The sequence below is a fragment of the Phallusia mammillata genome, chromosome 3, assembly GCF_965637545.1.
Source record: "Phallusia mammillata chromosome 3, kaPhaMamm4.hap1.1, whole genome shotgun sequence".
NCBI lineage: Eukaryota > Metazoa > Chordata > Ascidiacea > Phlebobranchia > Ascidiidae > Phallusia > Phallusia mammillata.
In genome coordinates this window covers 21,867,202-21,881,939 of record NC_137254.1, presented here as the reverse complement: position 1 = coordinate 21,881,939, position 14,738 = coordinate 21,867,202, and the positions used below count along the sequence as shown (strand labels likewise).

Here is a 14,738-nt window from a genome sequence, read left to right as displayed (position 1 = left end):
AATTCGTTGGTAGGTTATCATATCATTTAAATCAGTTACTATCTGCTTCGATTTCTAACTTTTGCGTCAATAATGTGACCCTGCACTGTTAAGCCTATCGTCGGTAAAGCAAGCTTGTACTATGGGGAAGATATTCATTTATTGCCCTGTGTTTAACAAAAAAAAACTGTAATCTGACCATCCCTTACAGTATAGAACTTCCACTAAAAAACAGAGACTGAAACAAATATAAACTAGCAATAAACGCACTATATATTTAGCCTTCAAGAATTGGTGGTGGAACACCGTCACAACGAGGTGAATGGCTTTGGCAAGCCATGACTCGTGCCGCTCGTCCTAATGGTTTGTTCTACACATTCTGTGGAGGAACAATTCTTTCGGACAAATGGATTCTGACAGCTGCTATCTGTTTTCAAACAAGTGATAGGCAAGAAAAACAATTTTCATTTTTTTTAACTTCTTTTACTCTTGAATTAGCACTGATAATTTGGTTATTTTCTCACAGCATCCAAGTGACGGTCGGAAAGATTAATGGAGAAAATTTAGCAGATCCTGGACAACAAGTCCATACAGTGTCAGCGCAATACAAACATCATCTAGCTACGTAAGCGTAAATAGAGTAGTTCACTAAATTAAATCTAGAAACTAAAGCATTGGTTTTCTAACACAAACAGAATGAAGATCGTTTAAAAACTAATTAGTTAGTTTGGTGGACGTTTTTGCTGTATATTAAACATATAACACAACTTGACAAAAAACATGTAAGCAGTTTAAGACAAACAATTTTTGATCGCTTTTGCTATCTTAAACTATATACCTGCCAGCATAGGCGGTGGCGGGGTGGCGCAGCCAACTTGGGTTTTTAAAGCACGGTGGCGGTCACCGTGGATATTTGTGGCAGTATCGCATAAAATATCAACAATTCTGAAGAAAATTGGAAACAAGTTTGCTTTTAAACAAACGTTGTGGCGATACAGCCACTTAAACTGTAACTTAAACCTGTAACTTAAAACTGCAACCTGTTTTGGTTAGTGCTTTGTTTATGACGTTAAACATACTATTGTCTGCCAGTGAATGTTGGGCCATCGTTGTGTACAGTACAAATGTGTCATAATGAATAGTTAAACTAGACGAAACATTTTTGAACGTTGCGAAACCAATGATAAACGCTACAGCAACGTGTTGCAATTGCGAACTAAACATTATTTCAAACATTTTTTTCCGATTTTGACGAACGTTGCATTCTATGGGAAGTTTGTTTGGCTATCAATTTGAGTTCTTGTGGTAGCACGCAGTAGTGACGTTATATGTCCGTCACCTTGCATTTTTGTAAAACTCTGCGCCAAGACGGTTATGATGTTGGACTTCTCCGTCTGACGAATACTATTACGTTTACTGACAACGTCGGACCAGTATGTCTGTCATCAAGTCAAAGCCACAATGTTGAAACTGGAAGTGCTACGCCACTGGATGGGGGCATACATCCAGCAGTAAGTGAAAAGTATTGTTTCCGAAAGTTTATTCCTGACAAATTAAAGCAAGGTTGCCACCATCTTCGTTTTTTAAACAACAAGCCAAAAAAACTACAAGTGAAACAGGTAGCAAAGATGAAACCTTTAGCAAAGATTTAAATTAAAATATATAGGGCAAAGACTAATCACTGATCCAAGCCAATGACCTGATACGATGCGACCGCTGCAGTTTGATCAACACAAATATCAAATACTCTATATTAAAACATTATTGCAAAAGATCATTTTAAGGTAACGATGAATTATTATCAGTCTGCGACAAGAACTGGAAAAGCGACAGTTACTGCCGAAGCCAAATGGAAAGTACAATGCCTGGTAGTGTAATGTGTGCCACTGCCCCAGGAAAGTGTGATGTAAGTACATCATTTACACTTAGCCCAAAGGTGGGCAAACTTTTTTCATGCGGGGGCCTGAGAAGTATTAATACTGCGGATGGAGCCGCAACGATGCTTGTACAGTCACCGATCAAGATCAAAAATTCGTTTGATGTGAATATGTACAAATATTAAGTTAGCTACTAAAAGTTTAACTTTATAAAGCGTTGCTTGGAATACTAACAGTCAGGCCACCCAGTAAACTTTAACACAACTCTATTACACAGTTCCAATGCACACACACACACACATGCATAATAACATACAAAACCCTGATGCGGTCACGAACCAGAGACATGAAGCAGTTAGAATGCGGTTACGGACTGTTCGAAAGTTTTATTGGGGGTAGATTACCAACCCTTGATCTAGCTAGCCGATAACAATATGTTACACTTAAAACACGGGTGTTTTGGGTTAAAGTTTAGGGTTAAAGCTTACCTTACAATTGTACAAAAAACAAATTTGTCCATTGTTGTGTAAGGTGATGGTGGTGGGCATTTAGTATGTGAACGTGGAGACCAGACTTGGTACCAGTATGGAATCACTAGTTTTACAATAGAGACATGCGGCCAAGGACCGGACTACTTTACAGAGGTCATTGAGGTTTATTCATGGATTCACGACAGTAAGAAATGTTGCAATAACACCTCCACATAGACAAATGATGATTTTTTTTAACTGTATTTCTTTGGATTACAGCCACTGGACTAACCTTTCCAGAACCAGGTAAGTAAAGTGCGCATATTTTTTAAACATCTTTTCTGAGCGATGTGTAACAATAGTGCAGGAATTTGTTATACATTCGCCTGTTTCGAAACAAAAGATTTTACAACTTTTACAATTTCAGTTTTTTGTCTGGTTGTTACTAGTGATATATTGACCCAAATGCGGGTACATATTTACAAATTTGGGACATTTCGATGCTGGGATTGGAAGTTTTGCAGATTCTTGTCATTCTCCAAACTAATCGATTTTAAGTGATTAAAAATGCCCCTCTTTTTCTGTGATCCTTTTTAAATATAACAACAACGAGCATTCCCTCCAACTAATTGTTTCTCTTTAAAAAGCTTAAATTTCATGAGTTTACTTTTGCATATATTATAATTAGACGCGTATTTGGAAAGTTTACTTTCGCAAATATTAGACGTGTATTGGGCTTAATCGATTATTCGCTCTTGTTCAGAACAATTTAAACAAATCCTGACCGAAAAAGCAAAAAAGGAGGACAAATGAACTCGTATGTTGAACTAAAACTTTAGCTGGTCTTTAACAGATTTATTTATTGTAAACAATGCGGTTCTAAAATGGAGCTATGTCCAGACTGTAAGATGTACGATCGTTTATCTATGTTTGTTTAAATGTAAGATATTGTAGCACATATTGCAAGACTTGACACTTCTACTATTCTACTTCATAGGCACTGCAACTCCTGCAGTTTGTACACGTTTCATAGTACCACATAATGACTTTAAGTAGAACAGATGGATTTCCAGCCATGTTGATGTAATAAGTTATAAAAATTGTTCAAACAATAAACAGATTTAAACAACCAAATCTTTGGGTCTGCTCAATTTGACTATGTGCATTCAGCGTTTTCAGACCTGACTATAACAAAAACGATAATATTTCGAGTAGTTTTAATAGATCCGGTCTGCTCCAGACCCACTGTTCCCCAAAACGGAAAAATCAGCCCAGATCAAGACATATATCAATTGACCGAAGTTGTGACGTATACTTGCGATGACGGGTTTTATCTAATCGGAGAAGCAACAAGTACATGCCGGGAGAATGGATGGTCTAGTAAATACCAAACATGCGGTAAGTATATAATGTCAAAGTCTTAAAAAAATTCTTACAATTTAAAAGGATAAAAAATTAGTAGTGTTAAAAAACTCATGGTACGTTGTTTTTTGTTTAGAACAAATTAGGCTTTGTGGAAAGCGGCCCAACGAAAATGTATTGGTAAGAAACAAAATTTAAGGGACTGGACCACTAATTCTCAAACGCGGCTCTCAGAGCCGCATGCGGCTCCCAACTACTTATTTTGCGGCTCCCACCAACCTCACAAAACCATAAAAGATTGACATTTTAGCTTTTCAAGTATTAATCTTTAGTGATTTTCTCAAGGTTTTGTATTTTTGCGGCTCCCTACACACTTAAAAAACTGCCATTTGGCCCCGACAATAAAACAGTTTGAGAACCACTGGACTGGACTTAATCATTTTTGTCATATCCTATTTATTCCCCGAACTGACAACTTCGAAGTCATAACCTTTATATTGCCGTAAAAATTTAAATAATTTTTGCCCCAGAGTTGTAAGTCCAGCCGGGCGTAGGTTTTTGTCTAAAAAGGGGTCTTGAATCGGGCCTGACTTTACACTTTGTGTCAGTATTTCTTCTAAATAAATTTAACTGGCTAAATTTCCAGTTGCTGGATCTGACCGAATTTCAAACAACCCTAAAACGCCTTGTTCGAGACCGATTGTCCATTGTGTTTGTTGTCTTGATTCTAAACTTTAAGTATAGGCCGTTAATAAAAAATTTCGGGCCTACAAGGGCGTCTCAAAAACGATTCAGGTTCAGGCCAGGTTTCAGGCTTGTGCAGTCGAGTGTTGGCAGGGTTTGGGCTCCAATTTCAGGCCCGTTTCAACACTGCCTTGACCACACAGTGAAGAAGATATTTCTTCTTTGTTTCCAAAACTGAATTGGGCCACAAATAACAAATTTTTGTATTAAGCATCTTTTGCTTCGCCGATATAAACCTGGGCAAATTGAAGTAGTCAGCAAACTAAGTCTTAAAGCAAGAAAAAAACTAAATGTTCTGAAAAGAAGCGTATGTTTAGCCTTCACGAATTGCTGGTGGAACAGCGTCGCAAAAAGGAGAATGGCCTTGGCAAGTGTTGGTTGAAGTCAGGCGACCACATGCCTTGAATTATACGTTCTGCGGGGGCACAATTATTTCGAATAGGTGGATTTTGACAGCTGCAACTTGTTTTGATGGACATGATAGGTAAGAAAACCAATTATACAGCATAGCGTGTTCCTTTTTTCAATTGCAGACAGAAGCAAACGCTAATTGGTTTTTGCTTTATATCACTTGACAGCATTAAAGTAACAGTCGGAAACATAATGCATTCTGGACAGATACAAATTCCAGTGTCAAGTCAATACAAGCATCCTGAAGCCATGTAAGCATATGTCAAAAAATGCGTAAACAACAAACTGCTTTTTCAGATCCTCTTTATTTACAGTGATTCCGGTCTGAAAGGCTATGATGTTGGTCTCCTCTATTTGAAAAGTGGCATTCCTCACTTTGATGACAACATCGGACCGGTATGACTACCATCCAGTAAAAGTCACAATCTTGAAATCGGAACTAAGTGCTACACCACTGGATGGGGACATACATTAAATAGCAGTAAGAGCAAGTGATTTGTTGACTACATAAAGTTAAGTTTAACAAATCCAAATAAGGTTACCAGTATGTTTGTTTGTTTTTTTAACTATCAAAGTGGTATCATAATACAATCTTATTGATGCACATCTTCTGCAGGTATCAATGAACTACCGAACACTCTGCGACAATTTGCACTCACAGTTCAAAACGACATATTCTGTAGCAGTCGATTGGAATTTATAATGCCTGACAGTGTGATGTGTGCGTATGGCTCAGGAAAGTCGACTTGCCGTGTAAGTGATTTATTTACACCTAGCCGACACCAGTATGTTTTACTTCCAAGCATGCGAGTCTGAAGATTCATTTAAAAAAATGTTAAGATACATTTCAATGGACAGATAAAGGTGTATCATTATGTTTTAGGTGATAAAACGTACAACAAATATTATTGTTTAATACTGTTTGTGGGACATAAAAAAAACGAAATTAGCGATAAACCGGATGGATGATTACAGTGTGAAAAATTATAGGGTGACAGGGGCGGTCCTTTGGTTTGTGAACGTGGAGACCACACTTGGTTCCAGTACGGAATCACTACTGTTGGAAAAGTGACATGCGGCGAAGGACCGGACTATTTTACAGAGGTCATTGAGGTTTATTCATGGATTTACGACAGTAGGAAACATCTTATCATCTACAAATCTTTTGACACCAAGTTAATATTTTTTGTATTTTACAGTGACTGGTTTGACGTTTCCAGACCCAGATGGTAAGTTAAACAAATGATTTTTCAAAAGCATTTTAAACAGAACGGTTGATTTTGAATACAGACGAAACCGGTTATTTGCAGAACTTACCAAGCTTTTTTATGCGATTAAGCTAAGTGCTCATTTGTACTTCCCCGGCGTAACAAGGTTTTTATGACATTAAAAGTAACAAAGAGATGTTTGCTGTCCCTCTTTGTACCCAGGATTTCAAATACATCAAATAATCTCCAAGGAAAAGATCAACGTTCAAACCACGGCGCAAAATGTGATGCCAAATTTAAACTGTCTAGCTTAGGTGCAATCGGTCACATATGTTTTGATTTAATGGCGGAGAGTTTGTGAATAGTATGTTGTTAAGGCGGGGAAAGAGTTGAAGGGTAAGAAAAAAGGCATGCTTCTTTTTTCTCTGACCGTTTCATTACACTTTTCAAGTGCTTCGAGAGAAATTAGCAACACACAATTTCCCAGTAGTAATCAACAATCCGATGTACCGTACATTTGGTTCAAAATCTATGCGATTACCCGGACCATTTCCTTGATAAATGATAGACTACGGTTTTCTATCTCTATGCAGTTAAACGGATTATGTGGCTAAACCGATATGTGATTACCGGGTTTTGTCTGCATATGAACTGTTATAAGCAGGATTTATTATATATGGTGTTTTACGCAAATCGGTAAGAAAAGCTAATTTTAGGCACACTGTGTAGTGTGTACCACTGATGGCCGAGAATTAAACAAATGATCATTATTTTTCAGGTGCTTTTAGCAACATGCGATCCAATACCGGTGTCCTGGTAATGCTATTAGCTTTACTTTTGGGTGTGTTTTTGAACTGACAAACAAGCGACAAAACATAATTGTAAATAATTGTGGTTATACTAACGAAGCTTAGGCCTAACAAACTTGTCTGAAGGCGATAATTAATTTTTGACGGCATTGTATTTTACGTTAAAAATAACTACGTTTTGTATTGTGTTATATCAATGTATTTGCGCTATATAGCATATCAGAAATATTTAATGACGTATACAAGAATAATTTATTGATTTGCTGAAAAATACAGGAAACTACATATGTAAGTCGCTGAAAACAATGTTTTTAATCGATCGCAACCAATGCATCAGATCTTTAGCTTTAATAACTAATTCAGACCCAATTAGATACGCGTTGAAATAAAGATGGGGAGAGAGGGTTAACTAAACGATGTCAGTTCTATGCCGTATTTTCGAGAATATACTGAACATTAAAAGAGTATGTACTTTAAGATTCGATGAAAACCTTTCCTGTTCTGTGTTTTAGGTAGAGCTACTAACACAAGAACTCACAGATATGCCGGCTAATTTCTTACAGACAGGCCTGCTAATTGAGCAAATTTTGTCGCAGTAAAAGCCTATGCTTCGTTGCGCCACCTTTTGGAAAATAGCACGCCTGTCTGTGAGTTCTTATGTTAGTAGATTTTCCTTGTATTGGATTGGGGAGCACATAAAAAATAAGCTATTTAAAAACACCTTTTTGACATCGTTTAAAACAATAAAAAAACATATCAATTGATATTACCACTGACAGTATATTACGTAAAAAAGGACTAGTAATGAACGCGCTGTCTATTTAGCCTTTTAGAAGGACAATGAGATAAATGGCCTAGTCTAAATGGTTGGTTTTACACGTTCTGTGGGGGCACAATTCTTTCGGGCAAATGTATTCTGATAGCTGCAGCTTGTTTCAAACAAGTGACAGGAAAGAAATCCACCGTTTTAGCTTTATACAGGTTTTACGTTCTTCAACCCATTTTTAACACGGATTATGTGTTAGCTTTCATATTAAATGCTTGATAAAGCATTAAATTACATTCGAACGAAAAATAGAATAATTGGAATAAGTTATATCCTGGACAACGATTCCTCAACTCGACACAAGTTAAAAAAATCATTTTTACAACTGACAACATTGGACAAGTATGTCTACCATCAAGTAAATGCCACGATGTTGAAATAGGAACAAGTGCTACCGCCCTTGAATGGGGCCACAGAACAAGCAGTAAGTGCATGCAATCTGCTGCTACCGACTGTAATTTTATACAAACCGAATTATGGAGTACCACCATCTGTAGTTTTGCATATTACTGAAAAGTCTACAAGGCAAATAGCTTGCAAAGATTTAATAAAATCCAGTGAAATCGGGAAATCATTACTGAGTGCGTAGGCGATTTCAAACAAATTATTTAAAGCCACAAAACACTCAACAACAAACGACCGATGCAGTTTGATAATACAAACATCCCTGAGTTAAAATAGCTCTGTATTACAATTTTATTCCTTAACACCATTTTCAGGAAGCTATAAAATGCACATCAGTGTGCGGCAATTCAACTCGTAGTTCAAAGCGACAGTTAATGTAGCAACATGAAGGAAACCACAACGCCTGAAAGTTGAGCGAGAAATGAAAGATAGTTTATGCCAGGATTAAAAAGAGACAGCGGTTAGTAATGCCGCAGATGCGATTTGGTGTCAGAAATGTAAGTGTTATAGTAGACTAAGTAGAGGATATGATATCTAATACACCAAGCTTTGAACAGGCTCGTTTTAAAATAGAAACGCAAGACGAAGACAAACCTTAAGAGAGTCCTATTTACTCCGAGATTAAGAGTACAAAACCCTTCGCTTGATAACACACGCCCAAATCCGACATAAAACTACGCTGAGTGATCGGGTCCCGCCACTGGTGCGTGTAAGTTCAAAAACAACTTAGAGTTGCGACATTGAATACGCAAGTTGTTATCGATCTGATGCTTCAAATGACAAACTAAATAAATTACCAAAACTTAAAAACTATTCACGCTTACGTCGGTTTACTACCCTTAGCCTTGTCACATGTAGACAACATGTTTGAAGGCAAACGACAGTGACATCGCAAACACATGTAGACAACACGTGTGAGTCATGTCAATATCTTATTTCAGTTACGGAAGCAAAGTAAACACATAATTGACAAATTAAACGAAAAGCTGTTTGATAATGTAAGGGTAACAATTTTTTTATCCAAAGTCTATTAAACGCAGTAATTTTTGTTTCAAAGTTAAACCTTGTTTTTCCATTAATTAAGTGTGATCGGTATAAACAACTAGGATTATTATATAGTAAATGGAGAAAACTAACCAATATCCACCAAAGCTGATCTGTTCATTCAGGATCGACATTAACTTCTTACTGTTTCTGCATCGGATCTTCTGCATTGGTTTCCGAGTGGACGTATTCTTGGATGATGCTCTAAACAGATAAAATGCATAAAATTAATTTGTTAGAAAACTGCAAATTACCCAAAGTGTATACGAATGATTTCAACTAGTCTAACATTGTATTTCATCCACTTAATATACACCGATGGCCGCTTTAAGCAAAAGTGTTTTGTTTGAAAAACCTGGAATGAATGTTAATTCAGCCACTGAATCACATAGAAATTATAAGCTGCAGACAGTGCACTGTTTCGAACTACAAGGTCTCATTGGTACAGCTGGTGACGAGAGATCCACCGTATTGGCTAGTGTAGCACCCAGCGGCACTCCAAAGTATTGGTTCTATGCTTTAACATGTTTAAATGCTTTTTAAATACTAACATACAAGTTTCATATATTTGTATAATTACGTTTTTACGTGCCCTACTGTAAAATCTAAATTACGCATGGACCAGCGACACAAAGTTTGTAATCCAATTTAGTGCAAAAAGTTGCTCTTTAATTATAGTTAAACCATGTTGGTCCAAGGTAGCACATAAAATGTTCAGAAATTCTAAACCAGCAGAAGTTCATGCCCCATTAAGTTGTGTTCACGTAAGTTCCTCAATGCTGAATCATTGTTGATGTGAAATATACTTAAAAAACAACTAACCACATGATGTCAAATTTACTGAAAAAACAACTAACCACATTTTTTGTGTGTGTTTGTCCATATATCTGATTGTTGCTTGTATGACGATGCGTAGTATAGTAACGCAAAACTCTTGGCTCATCCTACAAAGTTTCCGTTTAATACATAAAATCTGTATTTACGCAAAGATTGACAAAAAATGAAATCTACAAGTGCAACTTCTTATAATTTGGATGCGTTTGTGGCAAGCTTTTATACTCGTAAACTTAAAGCGTATCTTTTCTTCACTTTAGAAACTCCAACGACAAAATTTTGATAGGATTCTTTAATGCTCAATAATATTTCCTCTAAGTTTCCTATTGTTTACTCAGCAAAAACACTCGTCTTAACAGTGTTTCATAGCGGAACGGAGCGAAACCAAATAACGTTATTCGTTCTGAGCAAATTATTTATTTCGGTATTTCGTTCTGGACCGATATTTTCATTTCGTTCCGGTCTGACCGAAATTTATAACGGTATTTTTCGGTATTTCGGTCTTAACAAAAGAACATTTTTTTGTGGTCTTTACAATTGTTTAGCGAAAAAAAGAAGGAAAGATGCAACGAATAGGAATTATTGTCGGTAGTTGTTACGTCACGTAACATTTGTCAATAATTGTCAAACGAATGTAAATTGTTGGAGCTTTAAGTTTCATTACAGTTTACCGGCGCGAAATATTCAGCAACTGCTTCATGTCAAATGTCCAGAACGAAAAACCGGAATAAAAAATAACGGTATTTCGTTCCGTTCCGGTATTTTCAATATTTTTTATTTCGGTATTTCGTTCCGGTATTTGAGCCAAAAATTATATTTATTTCGTTTCGGTATAACGTTCCGTTCCGTTCCGGTATGAAACACTGGTCCTAATTGACATTTAGCCGATGTCTTTAAGCTGTGTTCGCTATTCGTTCTGTATAAGGATGTGAACCAATGTAAACACCCCAGTCAAAAATTTATGTCCGGGCCAAGCATAATTATGTTTGGTAACGCTTGGCAGCCTCACATGGGCGGCACCTGGGTGCCTTGCTTAAGTTGGCATATATGTGTGGCGTATGTTCAACAACGAAACACTTCGAGCTTGGCGCCGAACGTTCCAGTTATGTTTGGTTCATACACGACGCCGTACGCTCGGCCTAAGATAATAACCACGTATGACGGCCCGGTTTTCCGCCATACTAGGTCCTCATTTAAGTATTGTTTGTACCACACATAACCAATCATATATTATCCTTGGCACTGCCAAACTTTGCCGCCTTTCAATATGACACTTCCAATAATATTTCCTGACAATGTATTAAAAACAAGTACAAAACGAAATATAAAGGACGCCTGGATTTGATGGATGGCCTGGGCAAAGCATAAGACACACAGTTTGGATGTCCTGCGAAAAGCATAAGACACACAGTTTGGATGGCCTGCGAAAAGCATAAGACACACAGTCTGGATGGCTGATGCAAAGCATAAGAGTGATAAGACACACAGTTAGGATGGCCTGTGCAAAGCATAAGACACACAGTTTAGATGGCCTGTGCAAAGTATAACACACACAGTTACGATGGCCTGTGCAAAGCATAAGACACACAGTTTAGATGGCCTGTGCAAAGAATAAGACACACAGTTAAGATGGCCTGTGTAAAGCATAAGACACACAGTTTAGATGGCCTGTGCAAAGTATAAGACATACAGTTAAGAGGGCCTGTGCAAAGCATAAGACACACAGTTTAGATGGCCTGTGCAAAGCATAAGACACACAGTTAAGATGGCTGATGCAAAGAATAAGACACACAGTTAAGATGGCTGATGCAAAGAATAAGACACACAGTTAAGATGGCCTGTGCAAAGTATAAGACACACAGTTAGGATGGCCTTTGCTAAGCATAAGACACACAGTTTAGATGGCCTTTGCAAAGCATAAGAGTGATAAGACACACAGTTTAGATGGCCTGTGCAAAGCATAAGACACACAGTTTGGATGGCCTTTGCTAAGCATAAGACACACAGTTTAGATGGCCTTTGCAAAGCATAAGACACACAGTTAGGAGGGCCGGTACAAAGCATTAGACAAACAGTTTAGATGGCCAGCACATAGCATAGAACACACAATTTGGATGTCTCGGCCGAAAGCATTCTAAGTCACATGGCAGGCATAAAGACAATACTTATGCATCATCGCAAGAGTCAGTGTCAACACCTGGGTTTTCATTTGGCTGTTGGATTTTTACCCTTTTCACATGACCGCCATCCCAGTCACCAACCCCTGGAAGGACCCTTTTTACTGCAGTAGCTATTTCCTGGTGACTGGCACCATTGCGTCTGGTGTATGGCAGCACATCTAAAAAAAGAAAAAAAAACTAAAATTCATTGACCTGAATTTTAAAATCCACATCATTGCAATGTTAATTACAACAAAACATAATCATGTCTTACCTATGAAAAAGGCAAACAAAGGATGAGTTTTAAAAGAAATTTTTGTCTGTTTTCTTCCACAACCCAATCCACTCCAGGAAAATTTAAGTGCCAGATTTTTCGTCATGAACAACTTGATGAAGTTGCGTAATGTGCCTTGCAGGCCGTCCATATCAATTACTTTTCCGATTCTTTTCTTGTCCTTCAAGTATGTAAACATGCAATTATAATCAATCATATAAAAATGTTTAAATTGTCATTATTTGGTAGGGCTGGCATAGGTACAAAAACAGATTTTGTTAACACACAACCTGACAATTAAGAGTATTAAATTTTATTTCCATTTTAGGTGAAAATGCAGCTTACATTAATTTGAGTGATCAATTCTACCAGATCTTTTTCATTGTCAGCTGGCTCTGGAAAGAGGGTTTCTGTCACAGCTGCACACACTACTTTTTGTTTCAGTATCTCCACAATAGTCTCCAGTTTGTCATCCATCCTTTCCATCTTGGCTATTAGGGATTTATATTCATTACCATTTAAAGGTCTTTGGTTTGGTGGTAATGGCCGTTTAAATGTATTTCTAAACACAAAAGAAATCATTTAAACCATTTGATTTGATTTTTCACAACAACAATTATGATAAAGAAATAATATGTTAAAACAAATGGAATTTTGTACACAACAAAATGCAGTCAACATTTGGCCACCAATTAGATGTAACTTAGCAATATTGAGGAGCTAGTGATATATACATACATTTTTGGTGATGAGTCTGTTCTTATTAATGGTGAAATCTTCAATTGATGTGGTTCTTCTTCAATGGATATATCTGAATCAGAGTCCTCCAAATTACTTTGGGTGTATCCTTTTTTGATACATCAGTCAGTCATAAGTACCTGCAAAGAAAAATTCAAGTAAACCATGCTTGTAACAAATATCTTAATACACTTACTAGCTTGGAAGAGAACAATACAAGGGCATGTGCACCATTTTTCTTCTGCCACAACTTCTTTTTTGGTTAAATCCTGCACATTACAAATCTCTGGTGGCCATTTACATGCATCTGTGCCAACCAACCATCCTTTAGGCACAACATCATTTGTGCCATCAGCATATTTTACGCACACAAAGTTTTTCATTTCTTAGCTTTGTAAAATCCTTTGAAACCGTACATAATTTTAATTTTGCAGTAAATTAATAGCAACAAATTTTTCTTTGTATGGCAACATAACACGCTTTCTTATTTCTTGGTTATCTTTTAGCAATTCAAAATCATTTTCATTTATATTCTGGGTCTTTTCAGCAATTATTACAGCTGCTGCTTGTAGTTTTCTTTTCTTCGAAGATTGCTTCCTTCTCCATTTCGAGTTCTTTTTAAGTTGCTGAATGTTTTGTGCGCAGTACCCTTTTCGGGTGGCATCATTAACCTACGTTTTTTAGTCAGATCCAAAATAAACAATATAGTCGTCGTACACTCGTAAACCTCCTTGATTAAAACTTTCCCGCCGCCAAGCAACACGTGATCGCTCTTAGTCCGGATTCAAAACGTTCAAGATTAGCATTAACCAATCACGACAAACAACGTTTCGTAAAGTTCATAGGTCAAATGATTGCGCAAGTATTGTGCAATTTGGGTTCGACTGCGTTTACTTAACAGTTGACATGATTTGTGATATGTGTAATATTTATGTTATTGAAGCCCTGAGTTGTCAAAGATTAGGCGCTAACGAACCGTCACGTCAACTTTAGGCTCGCTAAAGGAACAAAAAGATAATGATCACACATTAATTGCATTACTTTTAATTTTTTAATGTTCACCAATTCAAGTCGTCGTACGAATTGCTTTAAAACTATCGTTTGAAAATGGTGTCAATAATAACATTGTCAACCAAAAGCTTAATATTCTCTCACATACAGCATTTCGCCAGACCCGAACAGGTGTGGCGCCTCACTCTCGGCACCCAAGTATGGCAATTTCTTGCTTAATCTTTTTAACGCCAAGTGTAATTATACCACATTTGCCATTTTAGGCCCTAGTATGGCGAAACCATGTAAGACCCATAGATATAAATATGGCGTATGCTCTGTTAAGTATGAATCGGCCGATCCTGGCATAAACGATAGATAAACGAGTGTTGGTCTGGTATGGCCCGGGCGTTAGGTGTAGAAAATTTTTGACTGGGACAGTACATGGTTGTTTCAATCAACTTTTTTTCCCAAAAACTTTGCGAAAGTTTCCCGATTGAGAAACATAGCAATTTTTGCCTAATGCCACAAGCTATGTTCAAAACATGAGTACTTCGAGATCAGAAAACACAATAAAAAATGAGTACTTCGAGATCAGAAACACAATA

The 14,738-nt window shown here is 37.1% G+C and overlaps 1 protein-coding gene and 1 long non-coding RNA gene across 2 annotated transcripts in view; both read right to left on the bottom strand.

Moving 5' to 3' along the window:
- Positions 1-14,738, bottom strand: part of LOC145218838 (uncharacterized) — a 53,552-nt gene that overhangs the window by 15,044 nt on the left and 23,770 nt on the right. Inside the window, exon 6 of the long non-coding RNA XR_013857754.1 lies at positions 9,229-9,339. This is a non-coding gene — a long non-coding RNA (uncharacterized LOC145218838). The remainder of the gene's footprint in view (positions 1-9,228; positions 9,340-14,738) is intronic.
- Positions 11,250-14,528, bottom strand: LOC145219134 (uncharacterized). Its single transcript, XM_080086521.1, has 5 exons — positions 13,337-14,528; positions 13,141-13,280; positions 12,748-12,964; positions 12,403-12,583; positions 11,250-12,307 (listed from the first exon to the last, which is right to left on the bottom strand). Exons 3-5 carry the CDS (start codon positions 12,886-12,888, stop codon positions 12,135-12,137), a joined length of 495 nt encoding a protein of 164 aa, XP_079942647.1. The 5' UTR covers positions 12,889-12,964; positions 13,141-13,280; positions 13,337-14,528; the 3' UTR covers positions 11,250-12,134.